Raw genomic sequence first — 14312 nt, 5'->3', positions numbered from 1 at the left:
TTATGTGTGTATGTACAAGTTCACATGTACAAAGACAGTGATGACAGCAACATAAGAAAATAAGTGTTTACAACTACCCTGCCATCATACTTTACCCTGCTTTCTTAGGCCGGAAAATCAGGAAAACAGCAGGTTTTGTCTTCACTCTCTTTTTTGATTTGAACCTATAGTCTTCTTTTCTTCATTAGCTAAAGGAAAAAGGGTGTAGATTAAATGTTTCAAACTAAAAGTTTTTCCTCACCTTTTCTGTGCTCCCCTGCATGAGTCTGCATCTATGTGTTTACTTTTCTTCAGATGTTATTTTCAGGATGAAAAACATCCTATAACATTAGAAAGATTGTTCACACCTTCAAGGGTCAATTTTCTCAATTTAGTAAACAACTTCTATTAAAAGTTCTTCCTCTCTTTGTTGTCCCAGAACCATAGTTTTGTTCAGAGAAAATGGGCACCTAGGACCCCTGACTCTTATGTAAGGAACTCCCTGTATCAGGAGAGAAGTGAATCTTCCTCCTGGGCTACATGTAGGAAAGAGTAGCCAATAGATAGACAATAGAAAACAAAATTTATTAAGCATGGATACTGGCTTTTCATGATTTCTTTAAAAATCTACTAAGAGGGTTAATTATATGCTAGGTTGCTATTTTTGATGCTAAGTTACTTTTAAGAGAGAAAAACATTTTTAGTCATAGTCCCTAGTATTGGTTTTTATACCCTGTGACCCATCTCTATCAGTCTGGACGCTTGATCTTGGCAAGCCCTTAAAACCACTCTCTTCAATATGTTTGCTGCCAAATGTACTTTTGGATGTCCTTGCTACACTTTCCCTTTCTCTTTCTCCATGGGGCTCTGTCCCATGACCTTTCCCTCTCATATCTTTTTTATCTGGTCAGAGTTGACCCTCTTTATGCTAGGCCTCTTCCTTTGCCATCACTGCACATAGTCCTCTCAGTTCCTAAGCTCTAATTAAAAATGGCTCTGGATTTTGACATTCTTATTGTGAAATAAAACTGAAAACTTTTTCCTCTTCGCTTTCTTTTTTCCACATTAATTTGTTCATGATAGCGGGAAGGGTATAGCTCAGTGGTAGGGCATATGAGGGCATATGCTTAGCATGCACAAGGTCCTGGGTTCAAGTCAATCTCCAGTACCTCCATTAAAAAAAAAAAACTTGTTCATGATAAAGCTGAAGGAAAACTGGGCTGTAAGAAAGTAGAAGTTCTAGACCTAATTCTAACACTAATTAGAATGTCACTTTAGAAATATCCTTTGACTTCTCTGGATTTCTCTTTTCCTTATTTGCAAATGGGAAGTCTGGTCTATCTAAAACAGTTCTGTGTCCTGTGGTTGGGATTATAATGACCCCAATGACTCCATTTCAAATGCAGAATTTTCAGGCCTCTTTTGACTGCTCTTTCCTTCTGTTAAAGTTTCCTGTCATTAGCTTCCTCTCTTACATTCTTCATATTCTAGACTAGTTCCCCAAATCCTTCACCTAGAAGGTTGCCTGTTTTCCTCCTAAGCCATCTACACTTCTCTCATTCATTTAGTCCAACTTCTCTCATTCATTTAGTCCAACAAGCTGGTATCGCTCTGATCTCCTTATTCAGACTCTATGCCTCCAGCTCAGAATTCTTTTATTTTTTCTCTGTGATGATTTAGCATAAATCATTTGTTTTCGGGTTCATAATAACTGGCCTTGTTTTAGTCCCTTTTTATTCTCTTTCTTTCTACTCATTTTTTAAATTCCAACAAAGAGAACTTTTCTCCAGAAGATACTACAAGGCTTTCTGGGAAAGCCTGCCCCCTCCCCTGGTATTAACTACCCCTGAAATAGTCATTCATCTTCTTATCCCCTGCTTGCCATTATAAACCCTGTAAGATCTATTCATCCTGAAGAGCCAACCTAGGAAGATTAAGTATTTAGAATGAGAAATCCGCTTTCTGAGATTTCTGGCACCTCCAGCGTCTCTCCACTACCTCCTTTCCATTCTTTATATTCCATATTAGCATATATCACTTTAAAAATCACAGAAGTAAACTGTATAATTTTCAAGGTTCCTTCTTATACTAATACCCTACTTATATGTAGAAAGACTGCTGGTGTGGTCATACACATAAGGAGCATATTGTGTATGTGGTAGTGTGCCACGTTTCAGTGTGTATATCTCTACATATGTTTTTACTGGAATTCCTCACTCTTCTACTCCCTATTTGCCATTCAGTTTTTTTTTTTTTTTTTGAAAAACAACACAAGAAGTCCCTACCAATGGCATGAGCTATATCACTGGACAGTCTATTCAAAGTCCCTGACTCCTTTTTTACCCTTGGTAATTTGTCCATGAGGAAACTGTGTTAGGGACTGAAATTAACCCAAGAGTTCAAGACCAGACTGAAACTGTGAGCCCTTTACATCTCTGTATATCCCAGTGATTGTGTTTGGAGAAAGTTCTTTGTTTTAGCAATCCTTTTTTTTTGATGTCTACATGACATTCTTCCTTGACCCTTATGGATTTTTAGAGCCAAAGACATTCCTTGGGGAAAAAATAAATCAGGTCAAAGTACAAACACTCACTCACTACAAATCCATTTCTTGACATATTTCTACAAGATCAGGGAAATTCTGTGTATGTGTGGAGTAAGTGGGGGGAAAAGGAGAGAGCAGGTGTGAGAAATGTCCATTATCTCTAACACTAGAGGGTAAAGAGTTGCTGTCTACCTTTCTAGTCCATTTGCTTTGTTCACCATTATTATTTCTATTTGTATTTCTCAGGTAATTCTTTCCTCTTCCACCCCTTTCTCCTTTCACTTCATTTATCCTGGCACTGAGAACAGTATGAACTCCTTGTTTGTATTACTCAAATCTCTAAATTCTGTTTGTAGACTGACTGGCTTAACTCTCTCAACAGGACAATCATCTATCTCTCCTTGGTGTATGTGCTTGGCCATGTGATCAAATCCATGGGTGCCTTACCAATACTGGGGGGACCAGTGGTACACACGTGAGTAAAACCATGTAATAAACTGAACCACTTTTCTTCCATTGGATAGGTAAATGTCTCACGCATTCTTTACAGATGTTTTTCTGTCTTCTTACCAGAGATGTCCCTTTTTTTTCCAACCCACTATTTTATTACAAAATTGGTTAAGAAGAAAAGATTGTGACCAGTTGAACTCTTTCCTGCTTTGTCTGAGCTCATTTGTTCTTATCAAACATTTGGGGACTTGTAGAATGCCTAGTTAGTATCCTTCTCATAAAAACTCTTCATACACTTGAAGACAATCATTAAAACCTTCATGCCCTCCATATTCCCTCACCTATTCACCTACCCATGCATTTTACTTTACTTGGGTTAAAAAAAATCTCTAATATTTGCTTATAATACGTTGTAGAATTTATATTCAAAGCTTGGATTATTTCCATTTATGTGTAGCTCTCCATATTCCAGTTGCTCTCTTCCTCTTTACTTAAGCTATTGACGTTATGATGCCAGAGCCTTTTGACAGATTCTCATGTCTCTTGGTGTAGTTAGTAGGGAGGGTTAGAGTTGTTCAAGAAGCAGATGATTAAAATTTTTTTTTAATTTAAAAAAAGCAGATCATATATATTCATGTTTATAATGTGCCTATATGTGCATTTTCCAAAGAGTTAAGAATTTTGTTTGAAATTTGATAAATATTAGATACCCCCTTACTGTCATTCCATCAAAAATTACTGCTGATTCTCCTATTAATTATGATTAATTTCAACATTTTGTTTTGTGATTAGTAAAGATATATGGGATATGGGTTCATAAGGTCTTTCCATTGAAGTGTACCTTTGACTAAGACAAGATTCGGAACCAGTGTTTTACCTTTGGAGTTCCTGCAGTATCTGCTTCTATCTGTTGCACACAAAGGGCAAATGAAACTATCAGGGACAAAATCTTCCCGTGTAATGTATACTTTCTGGCAGAAGCTCAAGAGTTGTAAAGAATGTCATGGCCCCTGGTTCTCCCCTAGGAGTGAAAGCATGTGGAAAATGCCCACGGTATAGAAATGTGAAGGAGGTCCTTACCCTTGTGTACATTTTTTTCCACCTGTAGCTCTATATTCAATTTCTACAGTTGTGTTTAGTATCAATATGGTTAGTATTCTCACCTCTCTGTTTCAGAGTCCTATCAATGATTGGCTTGAGTCTAATAGCTTTGGGGACAGGAGGTATCAAACCCTGTGTGGCAGCTTTTGGTGGAGACCAGTTTGAAGAGAAACATGTAAGAATTCTGTTATTTCTGTATTTTCAAAAATGTAGAACAGTCATTAAATAAGTTACCTGGCAGGTAGCCATTTGCCAAGATTGAAGTGATCCACTAGTCAGATCATATCTGAGAAGTTGTGTTCAATGCCAGGTACTGGTCATTAATATGGAGAAAAATGGCCAGGATGGTAGATGGACTAAAGACACATATTATGAAGAAAGGTTGATAGAAATGGATATATTTAACCTGGATAAGAAATAAAGAGAATATTATAGCTGTCCATAGATACTGGAAAGACGTCAGTAATTAAACCAGAGATCAATGAGTAAAACTACAGGAAGTTAGCTTTTTGCTTGATGGGAAGAAAAACTTTAAATAATTAGAGTTGGAAGCAGTGAGTTTACTCTCATTTGAGGTATTTAAGAAGAAACATGGTGGTCTCTCTGGGGATGGGAGGTGATGAGTAGTGTAGAGGTGACTTAAGCATCTCTAGCTTTCAGATTCTGTGAACAGGGAAAATGACCATTAAGAATAAAACAGATTGAGTTTCTATAGATGAATCTGTCTGGATGATCATTCCTTCTTTTCCTAAATACTATTCACTGTCAATGGGGGGGGGGGGGGGGGGAGACCTGGTATGAGTAAAGGTAAAAATGGGCCTGAATGTAGAGCAGTGACAACTAGACAAGGGAAATAGTCTATTCTTAGACCAGCCAACATTTCTAGCTTCTTTTTCCTCTTAGTTTTCTTTTTTGTCTGTCTTCATGTATTATTCCCTCTTCTACAGCTATTTATCATGTTTCTGGTTTTTTCCTCTCTGTTATTCCTCTGTGTCCTGACTTCTGGTGTTTCTCTTACCCTTCAGACCATTTGAGTTATTTTATATTCTTTATCTGCCCGAAGATCCATAGATCATAATTGCTTGCTGACTTTGGAGAAATAACCAACCTTTGGCAAGTGGGGTTCTATCCACAATAAACTGTACACATAGATGAGTGGAATAGGTTTAAATGAGGACTAGAAGAGGAAGCAAAACACACCATAAATAGAAAATGAAGATTGTACTAATGTGTCAGGAAAAGATCTGGGGTCCCAGAATAAAGCACAGAAGTTCCTAATGAATAAAGCATCAGCAACTTTACTTGCAGGTTGCTTCATTTGGTAACTACTCCACAAAGATATTTCAAAAACAGGACAAACCCACCTCCAGGTTTCCACCAGCCACTTCTAAGCTCACAGACTTCCTTTTATATTCTCTGACTGACTTCCCCATAAACACTGGGTAAATTACCCTGTTTGAGCAACAGTTTACTCCACTGTCCTATGTTCTGGTCCTATTCCTACCACATATTCCACAAAATCTATTATTTAATTCAATTATTTATTCACTTAATTAATGCAGTCAGTAAATATTAAGTCTGTAATATAGGTCAGGTGCTATACTAGATAGTGAGGATTACAGAAAATAGTAAGATACAATTTGTGTCCTAAAGGAACTCTCAACCCACTGAAAGGGACAGACATTTAATGCAAATAAATTAATATTAGAATGGATATGTATAGAACACAGTAGTGGCATAGTCTGTAAGATAAGACGGTAAGATAAGATGATCATTTTTGCCAAGATAAAAGGGTAAAAGAATGTTAAAGATGTTTGTTGTAGGTTCTGAAAGAAAGATGGGGTCAGCCAGATACGTGTTAAAATATCTAATATAATATTCACATACCATGGAGGCAATATCTGAATCTGTCTCTGTGTATGTACCTCTCTGTTAGTCCGGACATGAGGGGAAGGAGCTTGGAGGCACATGGCACTGATGATTTGTCCTGTATTTGTTTCTGTTTTGTTTTTTCAGGCAGAGGAACGGACTAGATACTTCTCAGTCTTCTACCTCTCCATCAATGCAGGGAGCTTGATTTCTACATTTGTCACCCCCATGCTGAGAGGTTAGGATCTTGTCTGAGGGGCCTGAGGGCTTTATTCTGGCCCAGAAAACCCTTCAAGGCTTCCTCCTGTCCATCTTCTCCTTTTATAAGTGTTTGAAAATCTGAGAGAACTTCTTTTAATCCTGATTTGTCTGGCCCAAAAGAAGGATTATAGATCAGGTGATGGAAGGTCATGTCTATGACCTCAAAAACCTGAGCTGGCAGAATAGAACATCAAAGATTCGAGGTTCAGGATGGCTTTTTTTTTTTCTTTAGGAGATATACAATGTTTTGGGAAAGACTGCTATGCGTTGGCTTTTGGAGTTCCAGGATTGCTTATGGTGATAGCTCTTGGTAAGTGCAGCAGGGCAGAGGAAACCAATAACCACTGATGCCTCCCACATGTAAAGCATGATGTAAGCACTTTACACAAACTATTTCATTCAGTCCTCACACTAATATATTAGGTAAACATTATTGATATTGGCGATAAATTAACTTAATAAAGTCAGAAACCTTAAAAAAAGAAAGTACCCAAGGTTATACAACTAATAAGAACTTTCTTAGAGAGCTTTAAGAAAGACTGATCCCTGGACCCCATGCAGGACCAATTAAATCAAGATTTATGGTGGGATAGGGCCTTGACATCTATAATTTTTTAAATATCTAGGTGATCCTAATGTGTAGTCAAATGTGCAGTCATAATGTGAGATGTACTGATATACACTATAATATGTAAGGAGGCAAGGAAAATAACTAATACTTTCTCTCAAACTAGTTTATTTCATCTGATAGTTATTTATCTGGTAATTGGAAGATTTTTAAAACTCTTTGATTCTTTTCCAGTAGTTTCCAGGTTTAGCTATTTCTGCCCCGCTCTACAATGCTCCCAAGAAGTTTGCTCTTGAGCAAAGAGAATAAGAGGAGTTGGATAAGTAGGTGGAAACTGATGCAACTTAAATCAAGTGGCAGTCTCTTTACCGCCAAGAATCCAGCAATGGAGGAGGAAGGGGGATGTGTGTGTAGCTTAGTTTATACAGTCTAAGGGGAAACTTGGACATGATTGTTTCTAATCATTGACCTGGAAACCTGTTCTCACACTGGGCCTTTGGGTAGCACCTCCCCCTGGAAGATATCCAGTCCACGTATAAAGAGCTCAATAGAGGAAAAGGAGCCCAGGGACTCAATGTCCCATCTGATTATTTTCTACCAGGGAGAGGGGGCTCATAGTGTTACTCAGACTGCAATTCCAGTTCTAAGGAGGTTTATGTGTTTTTCTAGGAGACCTGTGATAATACATTTTCTGCTTCCTTCTCCCTTAGAAGCTAAACATTTTCCTAAATATTTTCCTTGTTTTCTACTGATTAATACTGTGTCTCTTTCTCTGGATTACTGCATAATAATAATATTTATAATACCAGAATGATTATGAAAATCAAAAGAGATGCTGAAATGTTGTGTAAATTATGAAACATTAAACAAGTATTAGCTGTCATTAGTCAGCTGCTTCGGTTTTCAGGGTACTAATAACTCAATTCTCTGGCTTTTCCCTATAATTTAAAATATTCATTTGATTTATTTCACTCATTAATTCATTCAGCAAACATTTGTTTAATGAACCTTCTGTGTGTCAGATTCTGTACTAGGTAGTGGTGTCACATTGGTGAGTTAGATAGCTACAGAATTCATGCTTTCAAAGAACTTATATAGTCCAGCAGGAGGAGGTAGACAGACAAGTACACAGGGAGAACTTTCAGTACAGTATGATCAGTGTCACAAATGGGGAAACAGAGAAAGCTATAGGAACACACAGGAGGGATGTCTGACTAAGACTTTGAGGATCAGAAGAGGTTTGCCTAAAGAAATGATATCTAAGATAAAACCTAAAGGTTTAACAGCAGTTAATCAAAGAAGAGATGGGGAAGTGAAACAGAAATAGGACATGGTATCTGTAACACAAGGAGATGAGAGATAGTATGACCTATTTGAAGGACTTAAAGGAATTCAGATTGCCTGGGACAGAAATAAAAAAGATAAAGAGGAGAAATTGACAGAAACCAGATAATGAAGGACCGTTTACATCATAAGGAATTAGAACTTTATCAGGAGGATAGTGGAAAGGTACAAAAGGATTTCAAATAGTGGAATGTTAGATTTTTATTTTTCAATGGTATCTCTGACTATAATGTGGTAAAAGAATGGGTTAAAAGTGAGACATGGATATATTTGTCTTGATTACTGAATTTTTGGTACTCCCTTCAATTTTGTGCTCAAGGTGAGTGCCTCACTAAGCTCACCCTAGTTGGCCCTGGCAGAATTGACAAACTTGATATGATTAGATATATGAAACTGAAGGGGAAGATAAGCCAAGATTGAATGTAGGGTTGTGACTTGAGCAAACTGTTGAATGGGGGGGGTCATTAATTGAGATAGTAAGGGAGAACAGGTTTGGTGCAATAATAATTAATTTAGTTTTGGACATGTCACATTTTAGATGTCCTTGGAACATCCAAATGGAGTATCAGACATTTATTTGGAAATACAGGTTTAGAGTTCAGAAAAAATGTTTGGGCTATAGAATAAAATCTAAAGCTGTTAGTATATGGATAGCAATTCAGTCATGAAAATAGATGGAATAACTAAGAGATAATAAGAGTCGGGTAAAAAGAGAGCAGGGATAGAATCCTGAGGTTTTTAAGAAACAAACAAAGAGGAAAAGCCCACAAATGAAACTAAGAAGGAGTGGCCAAACTCATGGTAGTTCTGTCTTGGATACCGAGAGGATTTCAAGAAGAGAAACATTCAGAGTAACAAATATTACTGACTAGGAAAGTGAGACAGGGTAGAAAATGTCCATTAAATATAGTGACAACAAGGTCATTGATTTGGTGATGTCAGTTATGGTAGACTGGTAAAGATTCAAGACTAATTAGTGTCAACTGGGCAGTGAATAAGAGGTAAGAAAGGGAAAACAGTACCTATTTATAGCTGAAAGGTGACATGGAACCGAGAGGATATTGCTTGAATATTATTAGGAAGACTCCAGCAGAGAAAGAAGTTAAAGATGTAAGAGAAGACAGTATAATCATTGTGAAAGCACACATGGCAGAATTGCCTTTGTACAGGAGGAGGAGTCTCACCTTCACCTAAATGGAGGAAAGGATGGGTGGGGCAGGAAGTTGAGAGAGTTTTTATTTGAAGTCTTTTATTTTCTCTGTGAAGTGGGAGGCAACAATCCATATGAATGGGAGGAGATAGTAGGGAAATTCAAGGTCCCTACTCATCTTAAGTGGCTTTGAAATTTAAGTGTGGCCTTGTCAAGTTCATCACCTGGCCTTTTATCACTCCACTGTCACTTTTTAGACCAGAATTCCTGAGAATTCCAGCCTCTTCCTAGAAAACTGAAGAAAAACAAGTTTCAGGAGCAGCCTATTTCTGATCCAAAATCTTCCTCTTGTCTAGACACTGCTTTATTTACCCAGTAGTCTCCCAGGTCTGGCATTCTTGCTCTGAACTATTTTTTTCTGTCAACAGTAAAAAGGCTTTGGTAAGTAAAGGGTACTATTTGGAGAAGCTTTGGGAAACTGAGAGGATAAATAAAGAAAAAGTGATAGAGTGAATCTGACTGAGAGGAATGCAGAAATCAGAAGGTTAAGATAGAGAAAAGTAAGATGAGTCAGGCATTCTGGTATGTAAGGATATTGGAAAGTGCTACTGGTCACTGAGAAAGGCATCTCTGGTAGAAGATCTCTGAGAGGGGCATCTTGCTGGAGCTGGGAAACCCGTTCAAGAGGAAAGTACATCTGGGAGGGTACCAAGATGGAGGTCTCCCACTGATTTTAATTACATTTAATAATCCTTTTTAAAAACTGTACTTTTTTATGATTAGAAAAGTAACATCTCATTATTGGTAATTTGGAAAATAAAAGAAAAAACAAAATTAAATTCACCTATAGATAGCTGTGGTGATGTGGTTAAAGAATAAACAAGGGGGGTAAGGGAAAGAGAATGGGCTCAAGAATAGAAATAGTACAGAAAAGAAATTTTTGAGGGGATGATGAATAGTAGTTAGAGCACAGGGTACCTAATGGAGAGCAAAGAAGGTAAAGTGAACATAGTGGGTTGAGGGGAGCTCCACTGTAGACAATGGCCATGTCTTTTTTATCTTTATTCCCAGTAGTGTCTAGCATGGTGTGTAATGCAAGAATGAATGAATGAGGTGCTTTATGGTGGTTAAGAGCGTAGATTTTTTTTTAACTGGAGGTACTGGAGATTGAACCCAGGGCCTTGTGCATGCTAAGTATACACTCTACCACTGAGCTATACTCCCCTCCCCACCCCCCCGCCCCGCAAAGAGCATCGATTTTTGACTCAGACTGGCCTCAGGTCAAAAATGTAGTTTCTAGCTGTGAAATCTTGTACAAATTACTTAGTTTCTTTAATCTTAGATTTTTTCATGTATAGAATGGAGACAGTAATACACATTTTGTCAGGTTAAATCAGTACTGTATGTAAAATGCATAACACTTTACATATATAATAAACCTTCAAGAGATGGTTAGTGTTAACAATAACCACAGGATAATAATAAACTTGGGAAGGCTTTCCATGCCAGGAGTTTGGGCTTATTAAGTAGGTCCTAGAAAAAAGATTTTAATTTGGCATCAGATGAGAGAAGGAGAAGACACTAGGGAATGAGAAAGTAGTTGATGGCCCTTTTGATAATGTAGGGTGGAAATTGTGAGGTCCTAAACAGGAGTCATGGTGATGCAAAAAAGCGGGTAGAAGGGAAATACACTGAAGACAGAGGATCAGTGAAAGCTGGTAATATATCAGATGTAGAGATGGAGAAAGAAGAGTGAGAATTCAGAGATGACTTCCGTTTCTGTGATTATAAGAGAATCTCAACAATGTTACTGTTCTCTTGGCTCCCATAGTTTTGTAACTCCAAAGTCAGGGAACGTAAGTCAGTTTCCTCCCTTTATGAGATTTTCCAGTCATTCCTACACTTCAGCAGTCTGTCTTTAGCATTGACATACTGAATGTGCTGAATGAGAAGCTAAGATCCTTGTTTGTGTATCAACTGCAGTTGTGTTTGCCGTGGGAAGCAAAATATACAAAAAACCACCTCCTGAAGGAAACATAGTGACTCAAGTTGTTAAATGTATCTGGGTAAGTCCATGAATCATTTACCTACCTTTCTCAATCAAAGGGAAAGAGATGGTGTGATGAGCATATAGGCCTTCAAACATGGATATACACCTTTCTCAATGATCTCTGTTCTACTTCTGTGCCTTTTGGAAAACAGATTAACTGGTCTTACCCCATGTGCCTCTACTTAACCACTAACTTAAAAAGATAAGGTAACTATTTTTTTAATTGGCAAAAGTCTTCTGAAATGTAGTTATATATGTTGCCAATAGAAAATAAGGATAGATAAAATTATATTTGAAATATTCTGAAATTCAATGTCTGATGAAATCAAAGGATTGGAGCAAGTCAGAGTATGTGTGTTTGAGGGAGGGATAATAAATTAGAAAAGGCAGGGGATATTTTTTTGTGTCTCTCCTCTGATATCTATGCTCTGCCCTAGTTTGCTATTTCCAACCGTTTCAAGAATCGTTCTGGGGACGTTCCAAAGCGAGAGCATTGGCTGGACTGGGCAGCTGAGAAATACCCAGTAAGTTGGAACTGCAGAAACATCTGATGCCTCCATGGAATCTTTCCTAATGTCCAAACTGATTCCCTCCTGCTATATTCTTTTACTGTTCTGGGCCACTTCTACTCTAAGCAAGAAAACCCTATCTGGCAATTCAACCTGTTCCATCTTCCCTCTTCTTGTAGAAGCAGCTCATTTTGGATGTGAAGGCACTGACCAGGGTACTATTCCTTTATATCCCACTGCCTATGTTCTGGGCTCTTTTGGATCAGCAGGTAAGAATAGTTCTTTTGAAAGCTACCCCTTCCTCTAACTCCTTCCCTCTTACAGGAAAGAGTTTTCTCATAATAGCGTCTGTTTGCCCTAGGGCTCACGGTGGACTCTGCAAGCCACCAGGATGAATGGGAATTTGGTGAGTAGAAGAGATTTTTCCAGAGAAGTTCTATCATTTTCTTTATAATCCATATTAAGAAAAAACTTCTTTGTGTTATCACCTGAAAACTGACATAAGGTCATAAGAGAGATGCCATTAGCATGAAAGTACTGAGTAAGCAAAGTAAAGAAAGCTAGTCTAGAAATAAAAGCCAGAATCTTATCTTTAAAAATCAGGAACATAGGGTGGGAAAGATTTATTCATTTGTAGGATAAGTTAATTAGATTTTATTTGTTTATTTATTTTTTTAAACAGGGAACTGAACTGGGGATTGAACCCAGGACCTCGCCCATGCTAGGCATGGGCTGTACCACTGAGCTATACCCACCCCCAAGGTGGGGGGAGATTTAAACATATACAAGGAAGCCTTGAGAGGATAGCAAATGAAGTGATAGAGACCTGGGGGAGTGGTTGTTTTCTTTCATCTAAACCTGACCAGGGCACAGCAGGGACAGGTTTGATTGCTGCTCCTACACAATTGTCCCCATCTCTCAGGCAGGGCTCACGGCAGAGGACCGGAAGTGGGATATTTTGTACATGGATTTGGAAATAACGAGAAAATTGTGAACATTATTTTCTCTTTTTCCAATTTCCATTCTTTGGCAAAGTCTGCCCTCAGTTGTTCCACTTCCTAGATTACTGTATTGTTTTCCTACTATTTGTGAGGAGGGAGGGTGGAATGATGCCAGGGTTTTATAAACCATCTATTTGGAGCTTGCCTAATATAATTTCACCTTTTCCCTTCCTCTGGTTGTCCAGGATTTACCATGGTTGTCCTCTTTTTGACCCCCTGGAGAAAAACTTCAGAAACAATATGTGTCAGTGGGAGTCTTCCCCCAGCCATGATGTCTTGTCCTTCACATCATTATCACCTATGACTGCAGTTACTGTGATTAATAAAAACACACTGACTCTATTTTCTCTCAAGTTGAGGAAAGGATGGTTCACAAAAAATAAGATTCTCCCTTAGGCCCATCTGCCTTCAGCAAACATAGCCTTAAACTATTCCCAGTCTGTTTCCCCACGTATCCTTACAAGGGCAATAGGCCCTGAAGCAAAGATCTGATGGATTTTATCCTATGCCTTTCACCAGCTAATTAGCAAGATTGTTGATCTAGGCCCTTTCTGTCTTCAGGCCACCATCTAACTGTGATTTGTTGTAACATTTCAGGGTTTCTTTGTGCTTCAGCCTGACCAGATGCAGGTAGGAGACTTGTGCATAGTCACTGGGACGTGTTTCTTTCCTCATCTATACCTCTACCAGTAGTAATAGGATTACTAGCCATAATTTGAAGTTTTTTCCCTTGTATGCTGAGAAGGGGTAAACATATGGATGAAAATATTCTCTTTAACCTCCACAGTTCTCTTTTACATCCTCTGTTACATCCTGCCCAACTTCAGGGAGACTGAGTTTTGAGCTCACAGGAAGAGTATAAGCACTGGATTCCCCCCCCCCCCCATGTTAAGTATCATGGAAATATTGTCAAAGAAATTGTAAGACTTTGTTGTGTGAGCAGCAAAGTGGGAATCTCTGTTTGTTGGTGACTCCCAGTTATTTTTTTAACCCCTTATTCAACAGTGCCCAGTTCTTCCTTCTCTCCTTCCTTTCTCCTGGCCATGACATTTTCCCCTGAGCTGTGGAACTGGAGAAGATAAGTGAAAATGGAAGGGGAGAACTCCCAACTGATTGGCAGAAAAACAGGTTCAGAGTGAAACTAGTTCCTTGGAATATTTGGAAGCTAATGTGCTATGCAAGGGAAACAGTCTTGGGTGTAAAGGGATTGAGAGACGTGGAATCTTTCTGTGCTTAGTATGATGAAAGTGTGTTTGGATGTGAGAGTGTGCGCGTGCAAATGAGAGCGCATATTCACGCTCATAGAAAGCTTGTGACTAATCCCTTTTCACTGTGACATTACAGGTACTAAATCCCTTTCTGGTTCTTATCTTCATCCCATTGTTTGACCTTGTCATTTATCGTCTGGTTTCCAAGTGTGGAATTAATTTCACGTAAGTGTTCACTATGTCTGTGTTTCTCCAAACTGACTCAATACTTGCCCAG

General features: G+C 38.4%; 1 protein-coding gene across 2 annotated transcripts in view; it reads left to right on the top strand.

Annotated features, from left to right (window-relative positions):
* The window catches only part of SLC15A2 (solute carrier family 15 member 2), a 31468-nt gene that overhangs the window by 5850 nt on the left and 11306 nt on the right, over window positions 1-14312 (top strand). Inside the window, exons 4-13 of one of the 2 annotated variants that reach the window (XM_010981547.3) lie at window positions 2907-2999; window positions 4151-4250; window positions 6092-6182; window positions 6438-6515; window positions 11251-11333; window positions 11755-11841; window positions 12006-12095; window positions 12188-12232; window positions 13425-13457; window positions 14172-14260. In XM_010981547.3, coding sequence (XP_010979849.2) covers window positions 2907-2999; window positions 4151-4250; window positions 6092-6182; window positions 6438-6515; window positions 11251-11333; window positions 11755-11841; window positions 12006-12095; window positions 12188-12232; window positions 13425-13457; window positions 14172-14260 — 789 coding nt within the window. The remainder of the gene's footprint in view (window positions 1-2906; window positions 3000-4150; window positions 4251-6091; window positions 6183-6437; window positions 6516-11250; window positions 11334-11754; window positions 11842-12005; window positions 12096-12187; window positions 12233-13424; window positions 13458-14171; window positions 14261-14312) is intronic. The other variant, XM_064494694.1, reaches the window with a different exon arrangement.

This window comes from Camelus dromedarius, chromosome 2, assembly GCF_036321535.1.
Source record: "Camelus dromedarius isolate mCamDro1 chromosome 2, mCamDro1.pat, whole genome shotgun sequence".
Classification (NCBI taxonomy): domain Eukaryota; kingdom Metazoa; phylum Chordata; class Mammalia; order Artiodactyla; family Camelidae; genus Camelus; species Camelus dromedarius.
Note: the sequence above shows the minus strand (reverse complement) of the source record. Positions and strands in the feature narration are given on the sequence as shown.